The sequence below is a fragment of the Trichomycterus rosablanca genome, chromosome 3, assembly GCF_030014385.1.
Source record: "Trichomycterus rosablanca isolate fTriRos1 chromosome 3, fTriRos1.hap1, whole genome shotgun sequence".
Lineage (NCBI taxonomy): Eukaryota > Metazoa > Chordata > Actinopteri > Siluriformes > Trichomycteridae > Trichomycterus > Trichomycterus rosablanca.
Genome location: NC_085990.1, coordinates 17,515,316 through 17,538,807, shown reverse-complemented (window position 1 = coordinate 17,538,807; position 23,492 = coordinate 17,515,316). Strand labels below are relative to the sequence as shown.

At 39.6% G+C, this 23,492-nt stretch overlaps 1 protein-coding gene across 1 annotated transcript; it reads left to right on the top strand.

The window, feature by feature from the left end:
- The first annotated feature begins 7,088 nt into the window (after positions 1–7,088).
- gtpbp10 (GTP-binding protein 10 (putative)) lies at positions 7,089–19,637 on the top strand. Its single transcript, XM_062990995.1, has 10 exons — positions 7,089–7,245; positions 11,901–12,094; positions 13,100–13,191; positions 13,756–13,900; positions 14,118–14,191; positions 15,166–15,218; positions 15,309–15,416; positions 15,496–15,573; positions 15,770–15,893; positions 18,232–19,637. Exons 1-10 carry the CDS (start codon positions 7,213–7,215, stop codon positions 18,483–18,485), a joined length of 1,155 nt encoding a protein of 384 aa, XP_062847065.1. The 5' UTR covers positions 7,089–7,212; the 3' UTR covers positions 18,486–19,637.
- Positions 19,638–23,492: the final 3,855 nt, after the last annotated feature.

Below are 23,492 nucleotides of genomic sequence, written 5' to 3'. Positions count from 1 at the left end.
CAGAAATTTTTGCCCATTCTTCCTTGCAAAACAGTTCGAGCTCAGTGAGGTTGGATGGAGAGCGTTTGTGAACAGCAGTTTTCAGCTCTTTCCACAGATTCTCGATGGGATTCAGGTCTGGACTTTGACTTGGCCATTCTAACACCTGGATACGTTTATTTGTGAACCATTCCATTGTAGATTTTGCTTTATGTTTTGGTTCATTGTCTTGTTGGAAGATAAATCTCCGTCCCAGTCTCAGGTCTTTTGCAGACTGCAACAGGTTTTCTTCCAGAATGGTCCTGTATTTGGCTCCATCCATCTTCCCATCAATTTTAACCATCTTCCCTGTCCCTGCTGAAGAAAAGCAGGCCCAAACCATGATGCTGCCACCACCATGTTTGACAGTGGGGATGGTGTGTTCAGGGTGATGAGCTGTGTTGCTTTTACGCCAAACATAACGTTTTGCATTGTGGCCAAAAAGTTCGATTTTGGTTTCATCTGACCAGAGCACCTTCTTCCACATGTTTGGTGTGTCTCCCAGGTGACTTTTTATAGATATCTTTGAGAAATGGCTTTCTTCTTGCCACTCTTCCATAAAGGCCAGATTTGTGCAGTGTACGACTGATTGTGTCCTATGGACAGAGTCTCCCACCTCAGCTGTAGATCTCTGCAGTTCATTCAGAGTGATCATGGGCCTCTTGGCTGCATCTCTGATCAGTCTTCTCCTTGTTTGAGCTGAAAGTTTAGAGGGACGGCCGGGTCTTGGTAGATTTGCAGTGGTCTGATACTCCTTCCATTTCAATATGATCGCTTGCACAGTGCTCCTTGAGATGTTTAAAGCTTGGGAAATCTTTTTGTATCCAAATCCGGCTTTAAACTTCTCCACAACAGTATCTCGGACCTGCCTGGTGTGTTCCTTGGTCTTCATGATGCTCTCTGCGCTTTAAACAGAACTCTGAGACTGTCACAGAGCAGGTGCATTTATACGGAGACTTGATTACACACAGGTGGATTCTATTTATCACCATCAGTCATTTAGGTCAACATTGGATCATTCTGAGATCCTCACTGAACTTCTGGAGTGAGTTTGCTGCACTGAAAGTAAAGGGGCTGAATAATATTGCACGCCCCACTTTTTAGTTTTTTATTTCTAAAAAAAGTTTAAAATATCCAATAAATTTCGTTCTACTTCACGATTGTGTCCCACTTGTTGTTGATTCTTCACAAAAAATTACAATTTCATATCGTTATGTTTGAAGCCTGAAATGTGGCAAAAGGTTGAAAAGTTCAAGGGGGCTGAATACTTTTGCAAGGCACTGTATATATATATATATATATATATATATATATATATATATATATATATATATATATATATATATATATATACATATATATTTATAATTATATATATATATATATATATATATATATATATATATATATATATATATATAATTATAAATATATATGTCAGTTTTCATTTTATATATATCAAGTTTTATTTGATATATATGGAGTTTCATATATATATATATATATATATATATATAAAATTTGTTGAGGGGGCCCAAAAAATTTTTTTGCACTGGGGCCCATGAGCTCCTAGTTACGCCACTGTCCTGGTCGGAGTCGCGGTGGGTTGTGTGCCTTCTGGAAACACGTTACACAAGGCAGAAATACAATCTGGACTTGACCACATTCCCACTAATTACCCACATTAAGTAGCAATTTAGAGCTGCCAATACACCCACTGGCATGTTTTTGAAAATCAAAGAAAACCCACACAGACACAAGAAGAACATGCCAAACCTCTCACAGAAACTTGTGAAACCAGTACCTTAGATACCATAGTGCTGTGTGGCACCTGCTTTAGTGGCTGCGTCAGCAAGCTCTCCACAATCACAATGATTTATAGACTTACAGTAATAACCATACACTAAATGGTCAAAATTATGTGGACACCTGACCATAAGCTTCTTGGACATTCCATATTAAAGGCATTAGAGATAGTACCAAATTTTACTGCAGCGTTTACTCTTTGTAAGGCTTTTTATAAAATGTTGAAATGTATCCATGAGATATTAATGACTGAATACACCCCAAAGGTGTTCAATGGGGTTGAAGTCAGGGCTCTCGTCAGTCGAATGGAATTGATCCACCGTGAATTAATTAATTAAATTAATTGAATTAATTAAACCTGGTATGGACCAAACTTTGTGCACAGGTGCACAGTCATGCTGAAATAGGAAAGAGCTATTAATTAAAATTAATCTGTAATGAATTTTAGTCATCTGTCATCTGTAATATTCAGTAATGTGACATTAAGATATAATACTGGCATGTTTAGGAAATTAAAGGAAACCCAGACAGACACAGGGAGAACATGCCAAACTGCTCACAGGAAATTGTGAAACCAGTACCTTAGATACAACAGTGCTGTGTGGCACCTGCTTTAGTGGCTGCACCAGTATGCCCCCCATAACGACAATGATTATTGTTATTAGACTTACAGTAATAACCATTCGAAAGTATGTGGACACCTGACCATAAGCTGCTAGGACATTCTATATCACAAGTCAATGGAAAGATAGCACCACCTTTTACTGCAAAGGCTTTTCATAAAATGTTGAAATGTATCTATGAGAATTTGTGCGTATTTAGTGTTCAATGGGGTTGAAGTCTCATCAGTGGACTGGAATTGATCCACAGTGAATTAAACCAGGTCTTTATGGACCAAGCTTTGTGCACAGGCGCACAGTCATGCTGAAATAGGAAGGAGCTATTAAACAAATTTATTTTAGTCATCTGTCATCTGTTAGCAACCAGCGTGGCTGAAGCACCTGAACCTTTTGGCCACATAGTGTGTGTGTGTGTGTATATATATATAATATGTATATATACTGTATGTATATATGAATATATAATATAATATATAAGATAATATATAAGATAATATAGGGTCCCTAGGCAGGTCCCTATATAATATAGGGTCCCTAGGCAGAACAATTAGGCACAATAAACAATATATATATATATATATATACAGTGTATCACAAAAGTGAGTACACCCCTCACATTTCTGCAGATATTTAAGTATATCTTTTCATGGGACAACACTGACAAAATGACACTTTGACACAATGAAAAGTAGTCTGTGTGCAGCTTATATAACAGTGTAAATTTATTCTTCCCTCAAAATAACTCAATATACAGCCATTAATGTCTAAACCACCGGCAACAAAAGTGAGTACACCCCTAAGAGACTACACCCCTAAATGTCCAAATTGAGCACTGCTTGTCATTTTCCCTCCAAAATGTCATGTGATTTGTTAGTGTTACTAGGTCTCAGGTGTGCATAGGGAGCAGGTGTGTTCAATTTAGTAGTACAGCTCTCACACTCTCTCATACTGGTCACTGAAAGTTCCAACTTGGCACCTCATGGCAAAGAACTCTCTGAGGATCTTAAAAGACGAATTGTTGCGCTACATGAAGATGGCCAAGGCTACAAGAAGATTGCCAACACCCTGAAACTGAGCTGCAGCACAGTGGCCAAGATCATCCAGCGTTTTAAAAGAGCAGGGTCCACTCAGAACAGACCTCGCGTTGGTCGTCCAAAGAAGCTGAGTGCACGTGCTCAGCGTCACATCCAACTGCTGTCTTTGAAAGATAGGCGCAGGAGTGCTGTCAGCATTGCTGCAGAGATTGAAAAGGTTGGGGGTCAGCCTGTCAGTGCTCAGACCATACGCCGCACACTACATCAAATTGGTCTGCATGGCTGTCACCCCAGAAGGAAGCCTCTTCTGAAGTCTCTACACAAGAAAGCCCACAAACAGTTTGCTGAAGACATGTCAACAAAGGACATGGATTACTGGAACCATGTCCTATGGTCTGATGAGACCAAGATTAATTTGTTTGGTTCAGATGGTCTCAAGCATGTGTGGCGGCAATCAGTTGAGGAGTACAAAGATAAGTGTGTCATGCCTACAGTCAAGCATGGTGGTGGGAATGCCATGGTCTGGGGCTGCATGGGTGCAGCAGGTGTTGTGGAGTTACATTTCATTGAGGGACACATGAACTCCAATATGTACTGTGAAATACTGAAGCAGAGCATGATCCCCTCTCTCCGGAAACTGGGTCGCAGGGCAGTGTTCCAGCATGATAATGACCCCAAACACACCTCTAAGACGACCACTGCTTTATTGAAGAGGCTGAGGGTAAAGGTGATGGACTGGCCAAGCATGTCTCCAGACCTAAACCCAATAGAACATCTTTGGGGCATCCTCAAGCGGAAGGTGGAGGAGTGCAAAGTCTCAAATATCCGCCAGCTCCGTGATGTCGTCATGGAGGAGTGGAAAAGCATTCCAGTGGCAACCTGTGAAGCTCTGGTAAACTCCATGCCCAGGAGAGTTAAGGCAGTTCTGGGAAATAATGGTGGCCACACAAAATATTGACACTTCAGGAACTTTCACTAAGGGGTGTACTCACTTTTGTTGCCGGTGGTTTAGACATTAATGGCTGTATATTGAGTTATTTTGAGGGAAGAATAAATTTACACTGTTATATAAGCTGCACACAGACTACTTTTCATTGTGTCAAAGTGTCATTTTGTCAGTGTTGTCCCATGAAAAGATATACTTAAATATCTGCAGAAATGTGAAGGGTTTACTCACTTTTGTGATACACTGTATATACTGTATCTAAATATATATAAATACACACACACACACATATATATATATATATATATATATATATATATACAGTATATATATATATATATATATATATATATATATATATATATATATATATATATATATAATATGTATGTATGTGTATGTATGTATGTGTGTGTATATATATATATATATATATATATATATATATATATATATATATATATATATATATATATGTAATATGCAGTAATGTGACATTAAGATAATGTAAGGTCACTAGGCAGAACAATTACGCACAATAAACCTTAGTTCTTAGTTTCTGCTCAAGTGTTCTGTTTACAACTACGGACAATATATATCACATCAATCTCCACACACAAATTTAAGTTTACCTGTATTGTAGTGAGTTTATCAGTGGTGCAAGTAAAGCTTCTTTGTTTTCCAGGTAGGCATTCACAAAGTCCCCCGCTGCTGCAGAACAGAGTTTAAACGCTAGTTTTCCCGCACAGCTGTGCACCAGGACTGAGAGTAAACAGGGTTTATGAACGTCTTACCGCACTTGCAGATGTGCGCAAGAACCGCGCGCCCACCTTTTATGCGTCACAATTGTGAAAGCGCGTGCATGTACCGCTTCTCCTGTGTCATTACTGCTGATTGAAAATGAAATGAGTGCAAGTTTAACAATGAAGGGCATGTTCAAGCACACTAGAATATACACTACATGCATGGTTGAAAGTATGTGGACAAAGAGGGCTAGATTAAATGACCAGACAGCACTAAGCAGACCACTGTTTCTGGGCACACTTTCCACCTTTGCATGATTATACACATGCATCAGTCGTATATAAACCATAAAAGTATCAGTTTGTTTATTAGGATTTTGACGTCATGTTTTACACACTTTGGTAACATTCATAACAGGAAAGGTAGTTACTCATTACACAAGGTTCATCAGTTTACAAGGTTATATTAAACACAGTCATGGACAATGTAGTGTCTCCAGTTTACCTCACTTGCATGTCTTTGGACTGTGGGAAGAAACCAGAGCACCCGGAGGAAACCCATGCAGACACGGGGAGAACATGCAAACTCCACACAGAAAGGACCCGGACCGCCCCACCTGGGGATCAAACCCAGGACCTTCTTGCTGTGAGGTGACAGTGCTACCCACTTAGCCACCGTGCCACCTAAAAGTATCAGTATCAATGTCTCACTGCAAAAAGGGTCCTTTCTGTGTAGAGTTTGCTTGTTCTCCCTGTGTCCGTGGGTTTTTCCCAGGTTTACCTGCGTTGGATTGGTGCTCCGTCCAGGGTGTTCGTTCCTACATTAATTCCTACCAATGCTTCCCGGTGGAATCAGACCCGCTGCAACCCTGACCAAGACAAGTGGTTGATAAAATTGAAAATAAAAACTTATTAAAAGGAAATTATAAAATGTGATGCTGCAGGTTTATTCATTGGACGTTTAGGTGACAGTCATTTTTCATGTTTATTCATTCACTGTCTGTTTTACCTTGTCTTTTTCCTGCTCAGGGTCGCAGTGGGTCTGATTCATTCATCAACAGTCCATCATAGGGCAGATACACACTCACATTTCGGGCAATTTCTAGTAGCTGGCCTGACCGCTTGTGGCAGGAAAAGCAGAGCACCTGGTGGGACCACAGGCAGGCACATGGAGAACATGCATACTTTGTACTAAAAGGACCCTGGCCGCCTGCTCGAGGAATCAAAACCAGGCCCTTTTTTTGCTGTGAAGTGAAAGCTTATATATACCTACTACGTATAAATAAAAAAGCCATGCCGCCACTGTTGGGCCCTTGAGCAAGGCCCTTAACCCTCTTTGCTTCAGGGGCGCCGTACAAACAAGCTGGGATATGCGAAGAGAGAATTTCGTTGTACTGTACATCTGTATATGTATATATGACAAATAAAAGCATTCTATTTTATAATTCATCACAGATAGTAGGGCAGTTGTAGCCTAGTGGTTAAGGTACTGGACTAGTAATTAAAAGGTCGCTGGTTCAAACCCCATCACTGCCAGGTTTCCACTGTTGAGCCCTTGAGCAAGGCCCTTAACTCTCAATTGCTTAGACAATATACTGTCACAGTACTGTAAGTCGCTTTGGATAAAAGCGTCTGCTAAATGCTGAAAATGTAGTAAGTAGAGAAACCGTATTACACTGCTGTGGCACCTCAAATTTGGTAAATTGTTCTTGTAAATATCTCTTTAAAAACTCTAACGAAGTTTTCTTGCAGTTACAATGTTTTAATTATCTTAAATAATAAAACAGTTTCTACTTAATTTTATCTTAAGATATGCGAGGACTTTTATTTGTTAAGCAATATGAGGCTAATCAAACTTTTATTTTGAAATGTAATTTTCGCTATGGCTGAGGCTTGTTATGCCGCTCCACAAACACATGGTTTGTGTACATCTGGTAGCTTCAGTTATGTGTAGTATTGTAGAAATGTATTACATATATAATTTGTACAGATAAATATATATTAGCGACTGCTTTCTGGAAGTGCTTCATAACGAGACTGTCAGAATGGTTTGGATTAGCAGGGCGTGTTTTCGGAAGGTTAGTTACTCCGTCCTTCAGTTACACATTCAGCAAACTACGTGCTCACGACATTTTTAAATGTTTTTTTTAATTTCATCTTTTTTTTTTTTTTTTTATAAACAAACAACACTACAGTATAGCCAGGGGATAGAAAAAGGAAAATACACATTAATATAAAAATAAAAAAATACAGAGAAGTATCAGTAAATTCTAGAACACATTACAAAATTATAAACAAGATTATTTACATAAAATGGCAAAATCAAAACACAGTTTCCAGGTTTTTAAAGCTTTTTCATTACAAAAAGAAGATAAGGTTTTTACAATACATAATACTACTTTTTAGCACCTTTTACATTACATTTTAGGCTTTTATCCAAAGCGACTTACAGTACTGTGACACTATACAGTCCAAGCAATTGAGGGTTAAGGGCCCAACAGTGGCAACCTGGCAGTGGTGAGGCTTGAACCAGCAACCTTCTGATTACTGGACCAGTACCTTGACCAGTACCTTAACCACTACGCTACAACTGCCTACAGACTAGCTGGATATGCAGGGGATCAAACCCTGGACCTCATACATGCAATGCATGCACTCTCCCACTGAGCTACATCCATTGGACACTTATGTGTGTAGTACTTTGCCAACAAGATAAAAAGATGACATAAAAAATGTTTGTTTTTCAGAATATTTTAGTAATTTATACTAGGGATGTAACGATGCACCACAGGACAGTTAAAAATCGATTCACATGTGTAACGATTTAAATCGATTTGACATGTAAAATGAATTGATATTTACTTTAAAGAGCAGAGGGCATTGGCGCTATTCACCTCGCCTGGTTTACGTCACTACAGGGTTGCCAGGTTCAGAATTTTCCAGCCAAATGTATTTATGTGAGGATACTTTCTTTATTTGTATTATTCATTTATTTATTTAATGTGGGATTTGTTTAAAAAATTTTATTTCAGTTTTTTTTACACAAAATGTAAAATATGCAGTATTGTTTTGCATAGTTTGTACCTACCTCAGAAATAAAAGGACATTCATTATTTAGATAAATAAAAGATAAACACAAATACAGTATTTTATTTTCCTTTTTTAAGTAGAAATAATAACCGGAAACTTTGTCATAATTTGTCTTTAATTTCATTTTGTTCAAAAAAATCGGGAAAAAAATCGTATCGTGAACCCAGTATCATGAATCATATCGCATCGTGGGTAGAGTGTATCATTACATCCCTAATTTACACAAAAGAGGTGGCTTGGTGGGTCCTGTGTTTGATTCCTTTCTGTGTGGAGTTTGCATGTTCTCCCTTTGTGTGGGTTTCCTTCGGGAGCTCCAGTTTCCTCTCACAAATTGGAGATACATAATTGTCCATGACTGTGTTTGACATTAAAGACTTGAACTGATGAATCTTGTGTAATGAGTAACTATCCTGCCAAAGTCTGTAAAATATGACATTAAAATCCTAATAAATTAATACACAAATAAAAGGATCAAATTCACAAGGAATAAAGTACAGGATAAAACTATTTTGCCATAGTCTTCAAGTGTGATCACTCAAGGCTTTGGGTGTGCCACAAAAAGTATACCTTACATCTTGACAAGAAGAAGAATTTTACTGGATTTATTTGGTGAATAATCTTATAAGAATCTTCCTTGATTTAATTTATCTGTAAATACTTTTTGGGAAGCATCCAAACCTTCTTCCAACAGATAACTGTTAGAGATATGTTCCAATTTGCAATTATCTGTGGAACAGAAACACCTAATTTTGGAACAATACATGAGTGTTTCTGTTATTTTTTAAAACAGTTGCTTGAAAACATACTTTTCCTATTGGTGTGTCAATTGGATTAAGAAAGGGTTTTACTGAACATAATGGATAAATTGATTCCTTACAGCATTCACAGTTCCGATGGGGGTCACAACTTTGTTGCAACTTCTATTTCTGACGCTTGTAATGTTGTATGTATGTACAGTGGTGCTTGAAAGTTTGTGAACCCTTTAGAATTTTCTATATTTCTGCATAAATATGACCTAAAACATCATCAGAAGTCCTAAAAGTAGATAAAGAGAACCCAGTTAAACAAATGAGACAAAAATATTGTACTTGGTCATTTATTTATTGAGGAAAATGATCCAATATTACATATTTGTGAGTGGCAAAAGAATGTGAACCTTTGCTTTCAGTATCTGGTGTGACCCCCCTTTGCAGCAATAACTGCAACTAAACGTTTCCGAAATTTTAGCCCATTCCTCCATACAGAACAGCTTCAACTCTGGGATGTTGGTGGGTTTCCTCACATTAACTGCTCGCTTCAGGTCCTTCCACAACATTTCGATTTTATTAAGGTCAGGACTTTGACTTGGCCATTCCAAAACATTAACTTTATTCTTCTTTAACCATTCTTTGTAGAACGACTTGTGTGCTTAGGGTTATTGTCTTGCTGCATGACCCACCTTCTCTTGAGATTCAGTTCATAGACAGATGTCCTGACATTTTCCTTAAGAATTCTCTGATATAATTCAGAATTAATTGTTCCATCAATGATGGCAAGCCACCCTGGCCCAGATGCAGCAAAACAGGCCCAAACCATGATACTACCACCACCGTGTTTCACAGATGGGATGAGGTTCTTATGCTGGAATGCAGTGTTTTCCTTTCTCCAAACATAACGCTTTTCATTTAAACCAAAAAGTTCTATTTTGGTTTCATCTGTCCACAAAACATTCTTCCAATAGCCTTCTGGCTTGTCCATGTGATCTGTAGCAAACTGCAGACGAGCAGCAATGTTCTTTTTGGAGAGCCATGGCTTTCTCCTTGCAACCCTGCCATGCACATCATTGTTGTTCAGTGTTCTCCTGATGGTGGACTCATGAACATTAACATTAGCCAATGTGAGAGAGGCCTTCAGTTGCTTAGAAGTTACCCTGGGGTCCTTTGTGACCTCGCCGACTATTACATGCCTTGCTCTTGGAGTGATCTTTGTTGGTCGACCACTCCTGGGCAGGGTAACAATGGTCTTGAATTTCCTCCTTTTGTACACAATCTGTCTGACTGTGGATTGGTGGAGTCCAAACTCTTTAGAGATGGTTTTGTAACCTTTTCCAGCCTGATGAGCATCAACAACTCTTTTTCTGAGGTCCTCAGAAATCTCTTTTGTTCGTGCCATGATACACTTCCACAAACGTGTGTTGTGAAGAGCAGACTTTGATAGATCCCTGTTCTTTAAATAAAACAGGGTGCCCACTCACACCTGATTGTCATCCCATTTATTGAAAACACCTGACTCTAATTTCACCTTCAAATTAACTGCGAATCCTAGAGGTTCACATACTTTTGCCACTCACAAATATGTAATATTGGATCATTTTCCTCAATAAATAAATGACCAAGTATAATATTTTTGTCTCATTTGTTTAACTGGGTTCTCTTTATCTACTTTTAGGACTTGTGTGAAAATCTGATGATGTTTTAGGTCATATTTATGCAGAAATATAGAAAATTCTAAAGGGTTCACAAACTTTCAAGCACCACTGTAGCTAGGAAGGGGTTGTAACAACTTGTTCTGCAACGTTTTATAGTAACCACCCAAAAACTTTTTTGCTGTTCCAGAAATGTTCCTCTCTGTGTCTTTAGCTCAACAATTTTATATTAATGCCCATGGTTTTTGTGATAAGATGTTTAACCTTGTTAGGTGTCTACATATGTTTGAGCATATTGAGTAGATCTACTTGGATTTTATATGTATACACCAGTAGCCTATTTTTTTTATCAATTGCCTATACCAGTTATTTAATGAAGATGTTATGAGGACACAAAAGTGGCACTAATGGGTCATGATCGCCAGGTGCTTTAATGGGTTTACCCCAGGTATGTCTGTTTTCTCTGACATCTCAAACATATGTAGGTTGATTGGCTAGGTGTGCATGAGTTACTCTGTGTGTGTGTGTGTGTGTGATGCTGTGCAGTGGGATTTAAGGAAGGCTCCAGACCCACCGTGACCTAGAGAAGATTAGTAAAGGAATATCATCATGCAAACTCACTTCAAATTGTGCACATCAAGCCTACACGATATGGTCAAAATTATGTGGACACCATGCTGTGAGCTTGTTTTACATCCCATATTAAAAACATGGGCATTAACATTGCATTGGCACCTGCTTACACATATAACCGCCTCAACATTTCTGAAAAGGCTTTCCACAAGATTTTGAAGTGTGTCTCTGGGATGTTATGCCCCTATATTCAAAAGAGCAAACACCAAACTATTAAACCATGTCTTTATGGACCTTACTTCGTGCATAGGGGCACAGTGATGCTGGAACTGTAAATGTCGTTTTCCCCAAACTATTTACACAAAGCGGAATATAGTTGATTGTGTTGAAGTGTTAGCTATGGCTGTTGCTGAAACACCTGAACTTAATAGAGTAATTAGGAGGGGTGTCCAGATACTTTTTTTCATATAGTTTTTTACATGATGATTCTGGGTCATTATCATCAGTCATTTGTTTTTTATATTATCTGCAAACAAAGGAAGCAACTTTTGGTCGTCAGACCCAATAGATTATTTTTTGGAGTATGCTATACTAAAAGCACATGCAATTTTTTTTAAATAATATATATTTTTATATTATTATTATTTCTTTTTGATCTGATTGCAGTATGGGAACTTCGTGGATAACCTGCGGCTGTATGTGAGGGGAGGAAGCGGTGGTATGGGCTTACCTCGCATGGGAGGACATGGTGGAAATGGAGGAGATGTGTTGGTGGTGGCTAAAAAAGACCTTACCCTGAAACGTGTCAAAGACAAGTTTCCCCAGAAACGCTTCATTGCCGGTGTTGGGACCAACAGCAGGTGTGTATATCAAGTTTATATCATACAAACCTCAATTCCAGAAAATACAAAAGCAATCCATTTTGCTCTGTATCTGAATGAAGCAGAACAAGGTTATTTATATTAAATGTTGTGCTTTTCTATTTATTTTTAATTTAATATATATACAATAATTTACAAATCAAATCTTTTGTTTTTATTAACAATTTAAACATAGTCCCATCTTTTTTGAAATAAAGGTTGGTAATACCTGCTTAGAAATTGTACCAGTGCGGCATGAAGCACTTTATTAGGTACACCTATGTGGCACTTACATTTAGTGATTATTTTATAAGCCACACATAACATACAGGTGAACTTTGTGGGTGTACAATTACTGACTGTAGCTCATCTGTTGCTTTTTACACTGTCACCACCCCCCTGACCCTCATATGACCCCTGGTGACTATTTACATTTACATTTTCGGCATTTAGCAGATGCTTTCATCCAAAGCGACTTACAGTTGAGATTTGAAACATTAGAGACTCATATGCGAACCCTTGAGGCACGGGCGAAAAAACAGGGGTTAAGGGACTGCGCACATGTCAGAGGGGGCGTGGAGCAGGCAAATATACCCTCCTCGAACAATCAGGATCTCCAGCAGCAGAATACTAATTGGCTACGCTAAATCGGGGGAAAAATGCATAAATAAATAGAAAAAAAAGAAAAGAAAATGCCTTTTTTTGTACAGGAGGAAAAAGTTAGTGCATTAGTGCCTTCCATGATTACTATTTAAATAATGCAGTTTAAATAAAATAACATATGGAAATTTACAGCTACTACCCTAAGATTACCAGATTACCCTAAAATGTTCGAGGTAATGAGCTGTGTCAAATGTAGTTCATCAAAGGATACATGTTGTATTAGGTGGCTACATAGTGGTGTTAAAAAACACAAATGTAAATAAAAATGGAAGTTGCTTCTCAGTAAGTAGTGGGCAGGTAAATGATTCATGTGATCAATGTCTGTTTTCTTTGCTTTTTTAGTATCCGTGCACTTAAAGGATCAAAAGGGGAGGATGTGGAAATCTCTGTTCCAGTTGGAATTTCAGTGACCACAGATGAAGGAAGAATGTTGGGTATGAATCTCAAAAATTGTGGGAATTTCATTAGTGAAAAGAACTTATGAGCAGTAATAATTAAGAGAGGATTAGTGTTTCTATGCCACTCTTTTAATAAATTTTTGTCACATTGAGCTTTATTTTAACGATAGACGTTTTAGACTCTCAGAAAAGCTGATTCTCATAATTCCTCAGAACCCCGAGCTGTAACACAAGTTTAAAAGTGAAACAGGAGGAAAATACAGCTAAACACAGATACCCAGCATCGTACCAACTTTTTAATGCCATCAGCAAAAAATGTTTTTGGTTGAGTTTGTAGCCACTGATGCAACGCTGCTTTCACATCATCATCACAAAATCTTTTTCCACTTAAAGCTTCTTTAAGCGGTCCAGAAAGGTGGAAATCAGATGGTGCTAAATCCGGACTATAAGCTCTCTGTCAGTCTCTTAGACACGACCAATTACTACTCCTCTCATCCTCACCGTTTCCAACCAAAATATATATATTAATGTTTTTTTATATAATTTTTTAAATATTAGGATTGTGACAAGCCTAATCATTCCTATTGTTTCTTGTTTTAGGAGAGTTAAATCATGAAGGAGAAAGGCTTTTAGTGGCAAGAGGTGGACTGGGTGGATCCCTCCAGTCTGGGTTTTTACCCAGTAAAGGCAAAACCCGGCACGTCCGTTTAGACCTCCGTCTCATTGCAGACCTGGGTTTAGTGGGGTGAGAGATATTATTTTTATTTGTTCTTTGGGTAACTGTTCTATCCTTAAACAAACAGGTACTAAACAGATAGAAAAAATGAATTTAAAGGAAATTATCCTAATATATTTCATCACTGAGTTTAGTCAAACGGAGTGGGAGGGGGCTGAGGTCCTAAAAAATTTAAAACCACTGGTATAGTAAACCACTTTTACATTTCTGTTATTTATCATAACAGGTTTCCTAATGCAGGTAAATCTTCTCTACTAACTGCCCTGTCTCACGCCACACCTCAGATTGCCAGCTACCCTTGTAAGTACTGACCACTAAATCCACCACCACTTTCTGCAACCATTTAGTCTGAACATTAGTCAATGTTCTGCTTCAGCTAATCTAAATGAATGTAATTTAACATATAATTAAATACTTTATTTAAGTTTGTGTTCAATTTGACATACACAATATGGCCAAAAGTATGTGAACACCTCTCTTAGTTATTGGGTTCAGGTGTTTCAGTCACATTCATTGCCAACAAGAGCATACAACTAATTATAATGAAAGAAATATGCTTTTAAGTTTGTGGCAGCAGTTGGTAAGGCCCTTTCCTGTTCTAGCATGATTGTGGCTCTGTGCACAAACTGAGCTTCATAAAGGGGCATTTGTAGCCTAGTGGTTAAGGTGCTGGACTAGTAATCACCACTGCCAGGCTGCCACTTTTGGGCCCTTGATATAGACAATATACTGTCACAGTACTGTAAGTCGCTTAGGATGAAAGCATCTGCTAAATGCCAAAAATGTAAATAAAGATATGGTTTGATGAGGTTGAGAACCATAAACTCAACCTTATCAAACTCCTTTGAAGTTTGGAATGTTGATTGCCAGCCAGGTCTTTTCATCCAACATTGTCTGACATGACAAATGCTATTGTTACCAAGTTGAAACAAACTCCTACAGACACTTCAAAATGCTGGAGAAAGTTATTCCAGAACGGGCTGTTACAAATGCAGCAGATATACCGCTAGCACACCAGCGCAAAGATTCTGAACTCCTCGATTTGAAACTTGGCGTTGCCATCGGTCAGCTGGGCGCCATCTGGAGGGCATAATTGGCATAATTGCGCTAAATCAGGAGGAAAATGCATTAATGCAATGGTTTTGGAACATAATGTTTGATAAGCCTGTATTGACATACTTATGATCATAGAGTGTACATGTTTCTGGCAAATGTTTTGTACAATTTTATTACGGTTCATGAATTCCAAGTGTCTTTGTCATGCTTTCCTTCAGTCACGACTCTGAGACCTGAGATTGGCAAGCTGATGTATGAGGACCATAAGCAGGTAACTGCTTGTTTGATTATAAGTGGATTCATGCGCTGCTCTTCAGCACGTTTCAGCATCTGTATGACCGACCATTGTATTGTTCCGTAGGTGTCTGTGGCAGATTTGCCCGGCTTGATAGAGGGTGCTCACATGAACCGAGGCATGGGTCACAAGTTCCTCAAACATGTAGAAAGAACCAAGCAGCTCATGTTTGTGGTAAGTTGAAAAATAGACGTTAGGCTTCAGTGTTAAATTTATAAACAAGACTCTCTATTTAAGGTCTCTGAATTTTCAGGTTGATGTCTGTGGGTTCCAGCTGGCCAGTAACACACCGTTCAGATCTGCGTTTGAAGCTGTGCAGTTGCTCACTAAGGTAAGACCCACTGTCCTGCCTCACACTATGGCTCTGTTTTATTTGGAACCCATTTAGGTCCATTTGGCACTGTGTAAAAGCCTGGGTATGGTCAAAAGTGTGGATTATTTTTAGTTCTGGTTTTTCAGCCACACTTCTTGCTAACATTTATATAAATGAATTATATAAAATGAACGATATGTTTCCAACTTAACAGGAACTGGAGTTGTATAAGGAGGAGCTATTGACTAAGCCAGCTCTTCTTGTGGTAAATAAGATGGACCTACCTGAAGCTGATGAGAAGCTCAGAGAACTGGAGAACCAGCTAGACAACCAAGAGGGTATAAACATGTTGAATCTGTCTAAATAAATCTAAGGTTATCTTTAAATAAGAGAATTAATATAGCCATGGCATCACAAAACAGGACGTGTTCCTGACAGCTGCCAAATAATATTTTCACACCTTTATTAAAAACCATTTAATATACCAAATATACCGAATTTGTATACTGATTGGGTAGAAATAGGTATGGTGCACTAGGCTATCCTAAATGATGAGCCCAATGCTCTTATTTACAATGCTTCTTGGTGGAGCCCATGCAGCTAACCATGTCGGGGACAGCCATGCAATTCAACTTAACCAGGACCTGACGTTAGACCACAAAATACCTCATGTACGTGTAGTGCCATCTGCTGAAAAAGCAGTGCAATTGCATGTCCTGTATAAAATGTTCTACTCTATATTGGACAATCTGCCTTTGTAACACAAAATTGACCTAGGAAATATTTATTTGTCCCAGGTAAACATGAGTGGGATTTTACTACATGACCTAAATGAAGAAAGGGCAGTTGTAGCCTAGCATGTAAGGTAGTGGACTAGTAATCGAATGGTTGGTTAGTAATCACTGTTGAACAAAGGCCCTTGAACAAAGCCCCTAACCCTTAGTTGCTTAGACAATATACTGTCACAGTACTGTAAGTCTGTAAATGTAAATTATAATGCATACACATACAAAAGTATTGGGACACCTACACACTACACCTACAGGAGCTTTTATTACATTCACTTCTCAATCCATACAATTCTAAAGGCATTTATATGGAGTTGGTCTCCTTCTTTGATGCTATAACAGCTTCCACTCATCTGGGAAGGCTTTATTTTTTCTCTTTTTGCCCATTTATTTAAAAGAGCATTTCTGAGGTCAAACACCGATGTTTGGCTTGCATTTTTTGAACCAAATCTTATTTAAAAAGGGAAATTTACAAACAAATATACAAAAATATTCAAAAGCTGCTGTGGTCAGAAGCTCCACAACGTGACATTTGACAAGTACCTGTCTCCATCAGGCATATTCTAATCGACTGTCCCAAGTATCTAAAAGAGCGGCGAAGACTTGCTTTCCCCCAAACCATGAGAGAAATCTTTAACAAAGTTTAAGCTGGTAGAACAGTAATCTAACTATTCATGAAAATAAAACTGAAAACATGCATATGAAGGTAGACAAAACAAAAACTGAACAATAAAGACTATGACTTGATTCTTTATTTATTAAAAAAAAAAAGATAATCATTTATCATGTCATGAATGTAACCAATGTGTTGACATGATGTTAAGCCAATAAATAAACAAATAAACAAATCTTGCAATAAGACCCGCTGGGTGGCACAAACAGTGATGGTAGTATCTAAAAAAATAACTGGAATCATGACTGTTGACCGAAAAGAAGGGTTTAATTCGGGTATTACTTGCAGAGGGATGAAGTGAGTTTCAGTGCTTTTACTCTTCAAACTTCAAAGACGACAGTTCATAAGAACAAAAACGACACTCCACTGACTGGGAAGGGGCAGGACTGAAGTCAGTCAGGGTTAGAAAAAAAGACTTTCATCATTAAGAGGCATAGAAGAATATGGCTTAGGTTTGCAAAAGACCATAATAAATTGACTGTAGAGTACTACAGTAAGGTCGTCATCTCTAATGAGTCCAGTTTTCAGCTTGGGCCAACATCTGGCCATCTAATAGTTAGATGGAGACCAATGGAGGTTGTCAAGCCACACTGCTTTACATCCACTCTTAAATTTGGTGGAGGATTGGCAGTGATCTAGGGATGCTTCAGCTGAACAGAAATCGGGCAAAAGTATGCATGAATCAATTTATGAATCAATCCTCTACTTCTAAGGATTGTTTTTTTGCCCAGCAGGACAATGCTCCATGTCACACTGCCAGGTCAGTCAAGGTGTAAATGGAGAACCACTAGATTAAGACCCTGTCATGGCCAGCACAATCTCCAGACTGAATCCATTAAAAACTTTTTGAATTTTTGCTTCAGAGGTGGCATTAAGTCACCTAACAGGAATGTGAAAAACTGGTGGAGAGCACAAGCCAAGATACATGACGACTGGGATAAAAAAAATCAGGGTTGCTTAAAATCGCAAAATGTGATTTACTCAAATGTTGAAACACTGTGGTGAATGTAATGCCTTAAATAGTGTGATCCTTCATAGGTTAGTTGTTTCAGACATATCAGAAAGGTCATATGTAGTGGTTCATCCTACAGAGGAATTTCAGTAGGGAAATAGAAATGACTAGGTGACAAATAAAGAGGGATTTTATGACAACAGAAACTACAGTCTTTTCTGACCCTAACCTGACTCACTGCTGTTTTCTTCTCCTTCATTCAGAACTGAGTCAGCTCATGCCTGAAGACATGAAACCCACAAGATTTGTTCATTTCAAACACATCGTTCCTGTATCTGCCTTGACACACCTTGGACTGCCTCGCCTCAAAGACCTGATTCGTGAGTCTCTGGAAGAGCAGGATGCCGTAGATTCAGAGAGGCAGCGAGTAGAGAGACTACAAGAGCTGAGAAGAGAGGTTCCTGTTGTTTCCAAGCCTGCCTGGGGTCAGCCTCAGTCAGCCTGGGAGCCCTCCTAAAACCCCTAAACTAGAACTGAACATACTAGATGGGACAGCTGCCTTTTTTCTATTTTTGTATGCAAAAACTCCTATCTCAGTTTATTATAGTTGTGATTTGATTTGCTTGGTCAAATAATGTCAGTGCAAGTAAACTAAACAACTAGTACAAGATTTTGTTGTTTTAATCTAGTGTCTACAGATTTGTCCACCTAAGAATTAGGTTTATGCCCAAATTTAACAGTACATCTGACCATGACGTTGTTGAACATCATATTTCAAAACCATGAGTATTAATGGGGAGTTTCCCTAGAAAGGCTTTCCATGTGAGTTAGTGTTGGAATTTGTGCCCATTTAGTTAAAAGAGCTTGTAAGAAAAGGCAGTGTTTTAGGCTCCAGGTTTGGACTCTAACTTTACCACTGGAGTTCTTCTACTTTTTCAATTGACCCACACTTTTTCTCCCAACTTTTAGCGCGTCCAATTGCCCGATAGCCTCATGCTTCCTCTCCACCAATGCCGATCCCTGCTCTGATTGAGGAGAATGACGCTAACCCACGTGGGCAGCAGCCGTATGTGAGTGCAATGCATGTCAGCACTGTGTACCGAGAGACACCCCCTGACAGCACTCTTTTCCCATCCCTGTGCAGGTGCCATCAATCAGCCAGCAGAGGTCATAATTGCATTAGTTATGAGAGAGTCCTTATCCAGCTTTTTAATATCCCACCCCTATCTGAACAACAGGCCAATCGTTGTTCATGTGGCTGCTCAGCCCAGCCGGCAGGCAGAGGTGAGACTTGAGACGATGTATTTGAGATCCCAGCTCTGGTTCCAGCGTGTGTTTTTACCACTGCAAAATTAAATATACTTAATCAATGAAATTGGCGGCAATCTGGTCCCACTGTGATTTACAAGATGTAACGTAAAGCCTCCACAAGGGGGCGTACATGTACAAGTTCATTTCGTGTTTTGTATCTGTTGTAATGTATTTTATTTAATTATTATTTTTCTCTGCAACCCATTTTTTTTGGTTCGTGGCTCATTTAAGGGTCACTACCCAGGTCTACTACATCAAACCATGTCTCTATTGACCATGCTTTGTGCACCGGGGCTGCTGGAACAGGATTGTGTTTTCACCGACTGTTACTTCAACTATAAAAGCAACATGTCACTAATTCGAATTTAGTAATTTGTTCAGTAGGAGGGGTGTCCACATTCATTTTGGCTATAGAATGGATATTTTTGACCTAACAGATTTTGTCATGCATCAGTAAAACCCTCAATAAATGTACATAATTTAAACTACATTTTTTTAAACAAAAAATGTGTCCCATAAATACAGTTATAGTAAAAAAAAAAATAGTACAGAAATAATTCAAATCTCAGGATTGCCATGTCATAAATGCCCCTTTACAAGGGTCTGTAAATTATTGAGACTGCTTGTTGTTTGCTCCTGTATGTGTCAGACGGTGGAATCCACACATGCCAGCGCTGTGTTGTCAGTGGACTCTGATCCTCCACGCTGGCTCTGTTATGAAAGTTGGGTGGGGAGAATTGATGGTTGTAGTACTGCTCAGGTCAGACAACGGGTATAAAATCCCTTAATATTTAAAGATACATCTTGATTAGTGGTATTAAAAAACAAAACAACAAAAAAGCACCGTCATAAAAACATAAAAGCCATAATCGAAAGTCTGCTGCACTTTGTTTCTGTACATGTACAGAGAAAACAACCACACATTCATTCCTAAAATGTAGGGAATAGAATTAATTGTGATATTGGGTGTCAGTGTACATTCCATGATGGATTGCTGCTAAAACAGCCCTGACCCGTCAAGGCATAGACTCCACTAGACCCCTGAAGGTGTGCTGTGGTGCTGTGTGTGCTGTAGTGGATCCTTTAACTCCTGTAAGTTGTGAGGTGGGGCCTCCATAGATCGGACTTGTTTGTCCAGCACATCCTACAGATGCTTGATTGGATTGAGATCTGGGGAATTTGCAGGCCAAGTCAACACCCCAAACTCATTGTTGTGCTCCTCAAACCATTCCTGAACCATTTTTGCTTTGTGGCAGGGCGCATTATCCTGCTGAAAGAGGCCACAGCCATCAGGGAATAGCGTTTTCATGGTCTGCAGCAGTGCTTAGGTAGGTGGTACGTGTCAAAGTAACATCCACATGGATGGCAGGACTCAAGGTTTCCCAGCAGAACATTGCCCAAAGCATCACACTGCCTCCGCCGGCCTGCCTTCTTTTCCATAGTGCATCCTGGTGCCATGTGTTCCCCAGGTAAGCGACACACATGCACCTGGCCTTCCATGTAGTGTAAAAGGAAACATTGTTCATCAGACCAGACCACTTTCTACCATTGCTCTGTGGTCCAGTTCCGATGCTCACGTGCCCATTGTTGGTGCTTTCGGTGGTGGACAGGGGTCAGCATGGGCACCCTGACTGGTCTGCAGCTATGCAGCCCCATACGCAACAAACTTCACTCCCCACGTGCATCAGTGAGCTTTGGCCGCCCATGACTCTGTTGCCGGCTTACCACTGTTCCTTCCTTGGACCACTTTTGATAGATGCTGACCACTGCAAACCGGGAACACCCCTCAAGAGCTGCAGTTTTGGAGATGCTCTGACCCAGTCGTCTAGCCATCACAATTTGGCTCTTGTCAAACTCGCTCAAATCCTTACGCTTGCCCATTTTTCCTGCTTCTAACACATCAACTCTAAGGATAAAATGTTCACTTGCTGCCTAATGTATCCCACCCACTAACAGGTGCCGTGATGAAGAGATAGTCAGTGTTATTCACTACACCTGTCAGTGGTCATAATGTTATGCCTAGTCAGTGTTAATATTGATAAACGGATGTGTTTAGGGAAATCTAAACAATGAGAAGCAGATGTTTTGCCAAAAGGTCTTCTTTGTTGAGTCCTGTTTTTAGCTTTGCCCAGAATCTGGTTGTTTAAAGGTTAGATAGAGGCCAGGAAACCAGGAAAGGCCTAGAGGCCACAGCGCCTCACACCCACTGTATTTTGACACCACAGATTACTTTATTGCAAAGCTGATGGCAGTTACGGCTTTCAGATATCTACGATAAGGAAAAAACCTTTTGCAGCATTGCGGTTCAATCTTGCCCCATTCCTATTTCTCTTGGCAAACTGGTGGGGTCAAGAAAAGGTCAGGAGAGAAGGAAAACACTTTGATATCTGCCTTTTTCTATAAAAACAAGTTTTAAGTTATTCTGACTTTATATTTAAGGTCTTTGTTTTGTTAAAATGAGATAATCATAAACTTATTGGGAAAATACTTTGTGTTTATAGCAGTATATGTCTCTCTAATATCCCAATACACACTTCTGCATCAATGGTACCTTTACACATATGCCATGACAGATGTGGGCTTTTGCACCTTGCACTTATAAAAGTCTTGATGGTCCTTTTCATCTTTGGCACTAATACCTTACCGACCATTTTACCTGTAAACTAGCTTGGTCTCTGTCTTCCGGTCCATCTGAGATAAGCTCGGGCCCAGAGAACTTGGCATTTCTGTCGAGAATAAAGTTATGGCTTTCTCAGGTTGCATTTCACGATGCAGCAGAGTTTTCCATAGTACTTCCCATGTGGCTATCTTTGTCACAGTAGCATGTTTCTCACCCTGTGTTGCTTTGGACTTAAATATCATGCACTTCAGCAGTGGTTTCTGGCATTGCCTTACATAGACTGAGAGGTCCCATGAATCTTTTTACAATATTATGTATAGTAGATGGTGAAAGACTTTTTGTTCATAAAATTATTTTTATCCTCATTTTATCCTTAAAGCTGATGTGTTAGAAGCAGGAAAAATGGGTAAGTGTAAGGATTTGAGCGAGTTTGACAAGGGCCAAATTGTGATGGCTAGACGACTGGGTCGGAGCATCTCCAAAACTGCAGCTCTTGTGGGGTGTTCCTGGTCTGCAGTGGTCAGTATCTATCAAAAGTGGTCCAAGGAAGGAACAGTAGTAAATCAGCAACAGGGTCATGGGCGGTTTGGGCTCATACAGCTCATACAGCTCATACAACAGACGAGCTACTGTAGCTCAAATTGCTAAAGAAGTTAATGCTGGTTCTGATAGAAAGGTGTCACAATTAGTTTGTTGCGTATGGGGCTGCATAGCCGCAGACCAGTCAGGGTGCCCATGCTGACCCCTGTCCACCGCCAATAGCACCAACAATGGGCACGTGAGCATTGGAACTGGACGACGGAGCAATGGAAGAAGGTGGCCTTGCCTGGTGAATCACGTTTTCTTTTACATCACGTGGATGGCCGATGGTGTGTGTGTGTCGCTTACCTGGGGAACACATGGCACCAGGATGCACTATGGGAAGAAGGCAAGCCAGCGGAGGCAGTGTGATGCTTTGGACAATGTTCTGCTGGGAAACCTTGAGTCCTGCCATCCATGTGTATGTTACTTTTACACGTACCACCTACCTAAGCATTGTTGCAGACCATGTACACCTTTTCATGGAAACGCTATTCCCTGATGGCTGTGGTCTCTTTCAGCAGGATAATGCACCCTGCCACAAAGCAAAAATGGTTCAGGAATGGTTTGAGGAGCACAACAAGAAGTTTGAGGTGTTGACTTGGCCTCCAAATTCCCCAGATCTCAATACAGTCGAGCATCTGTGGCATGTGCTGGACAAACAAGTCCGATCCATGGAGGCCCGACCTTGCAACTTACAGAAGTTAAAGGATCTGCTGCTAACATCTTGGTGCCAGATACCACAGCACATCCTCAGGGGTCTAGTGGAGTCTATGCCTTGGTGGGTCAGGGCTGTTTTGGCAGCAAAACCAACACGTTTACAATGTTTGCCCCCAGGGTTCATTTGAGGATTTTGTAACATATAATAGGTCCAAAATACAATGTCTTGTAATAACTGCCTAGTAACAGCTCGAAAAGGTAAAAAGGGGGAGTAGCACTGACAACATGGCACTGGGTTATGGACTTTGGGTTTGACTATGCAGTATTTCCTGTATATATGCACAACCCTACACT

Coding starts and splice junctions, on each gene's coding strand:
- gtpbp10 (XM_062990995.1), top strand. CDS start 7,213: ATGGTTTGGATTAGCAGGGCGTGTTTTCGGAAG. Junction 7,246..11,900: donor GCAGGGCGTGTTTTCGGAAG/GTTAGTTACTCC, acceptor ATCTGATTGCAG/TATGGGAACTTCGTGGATAA. Junction 12,095..13,099: donor GGTGTTGGGACCAACAGCAG/GTGTGTATATCA, acceptor TTGCTTTTTTAG/TATCCGTGCACTTAAAGGAT.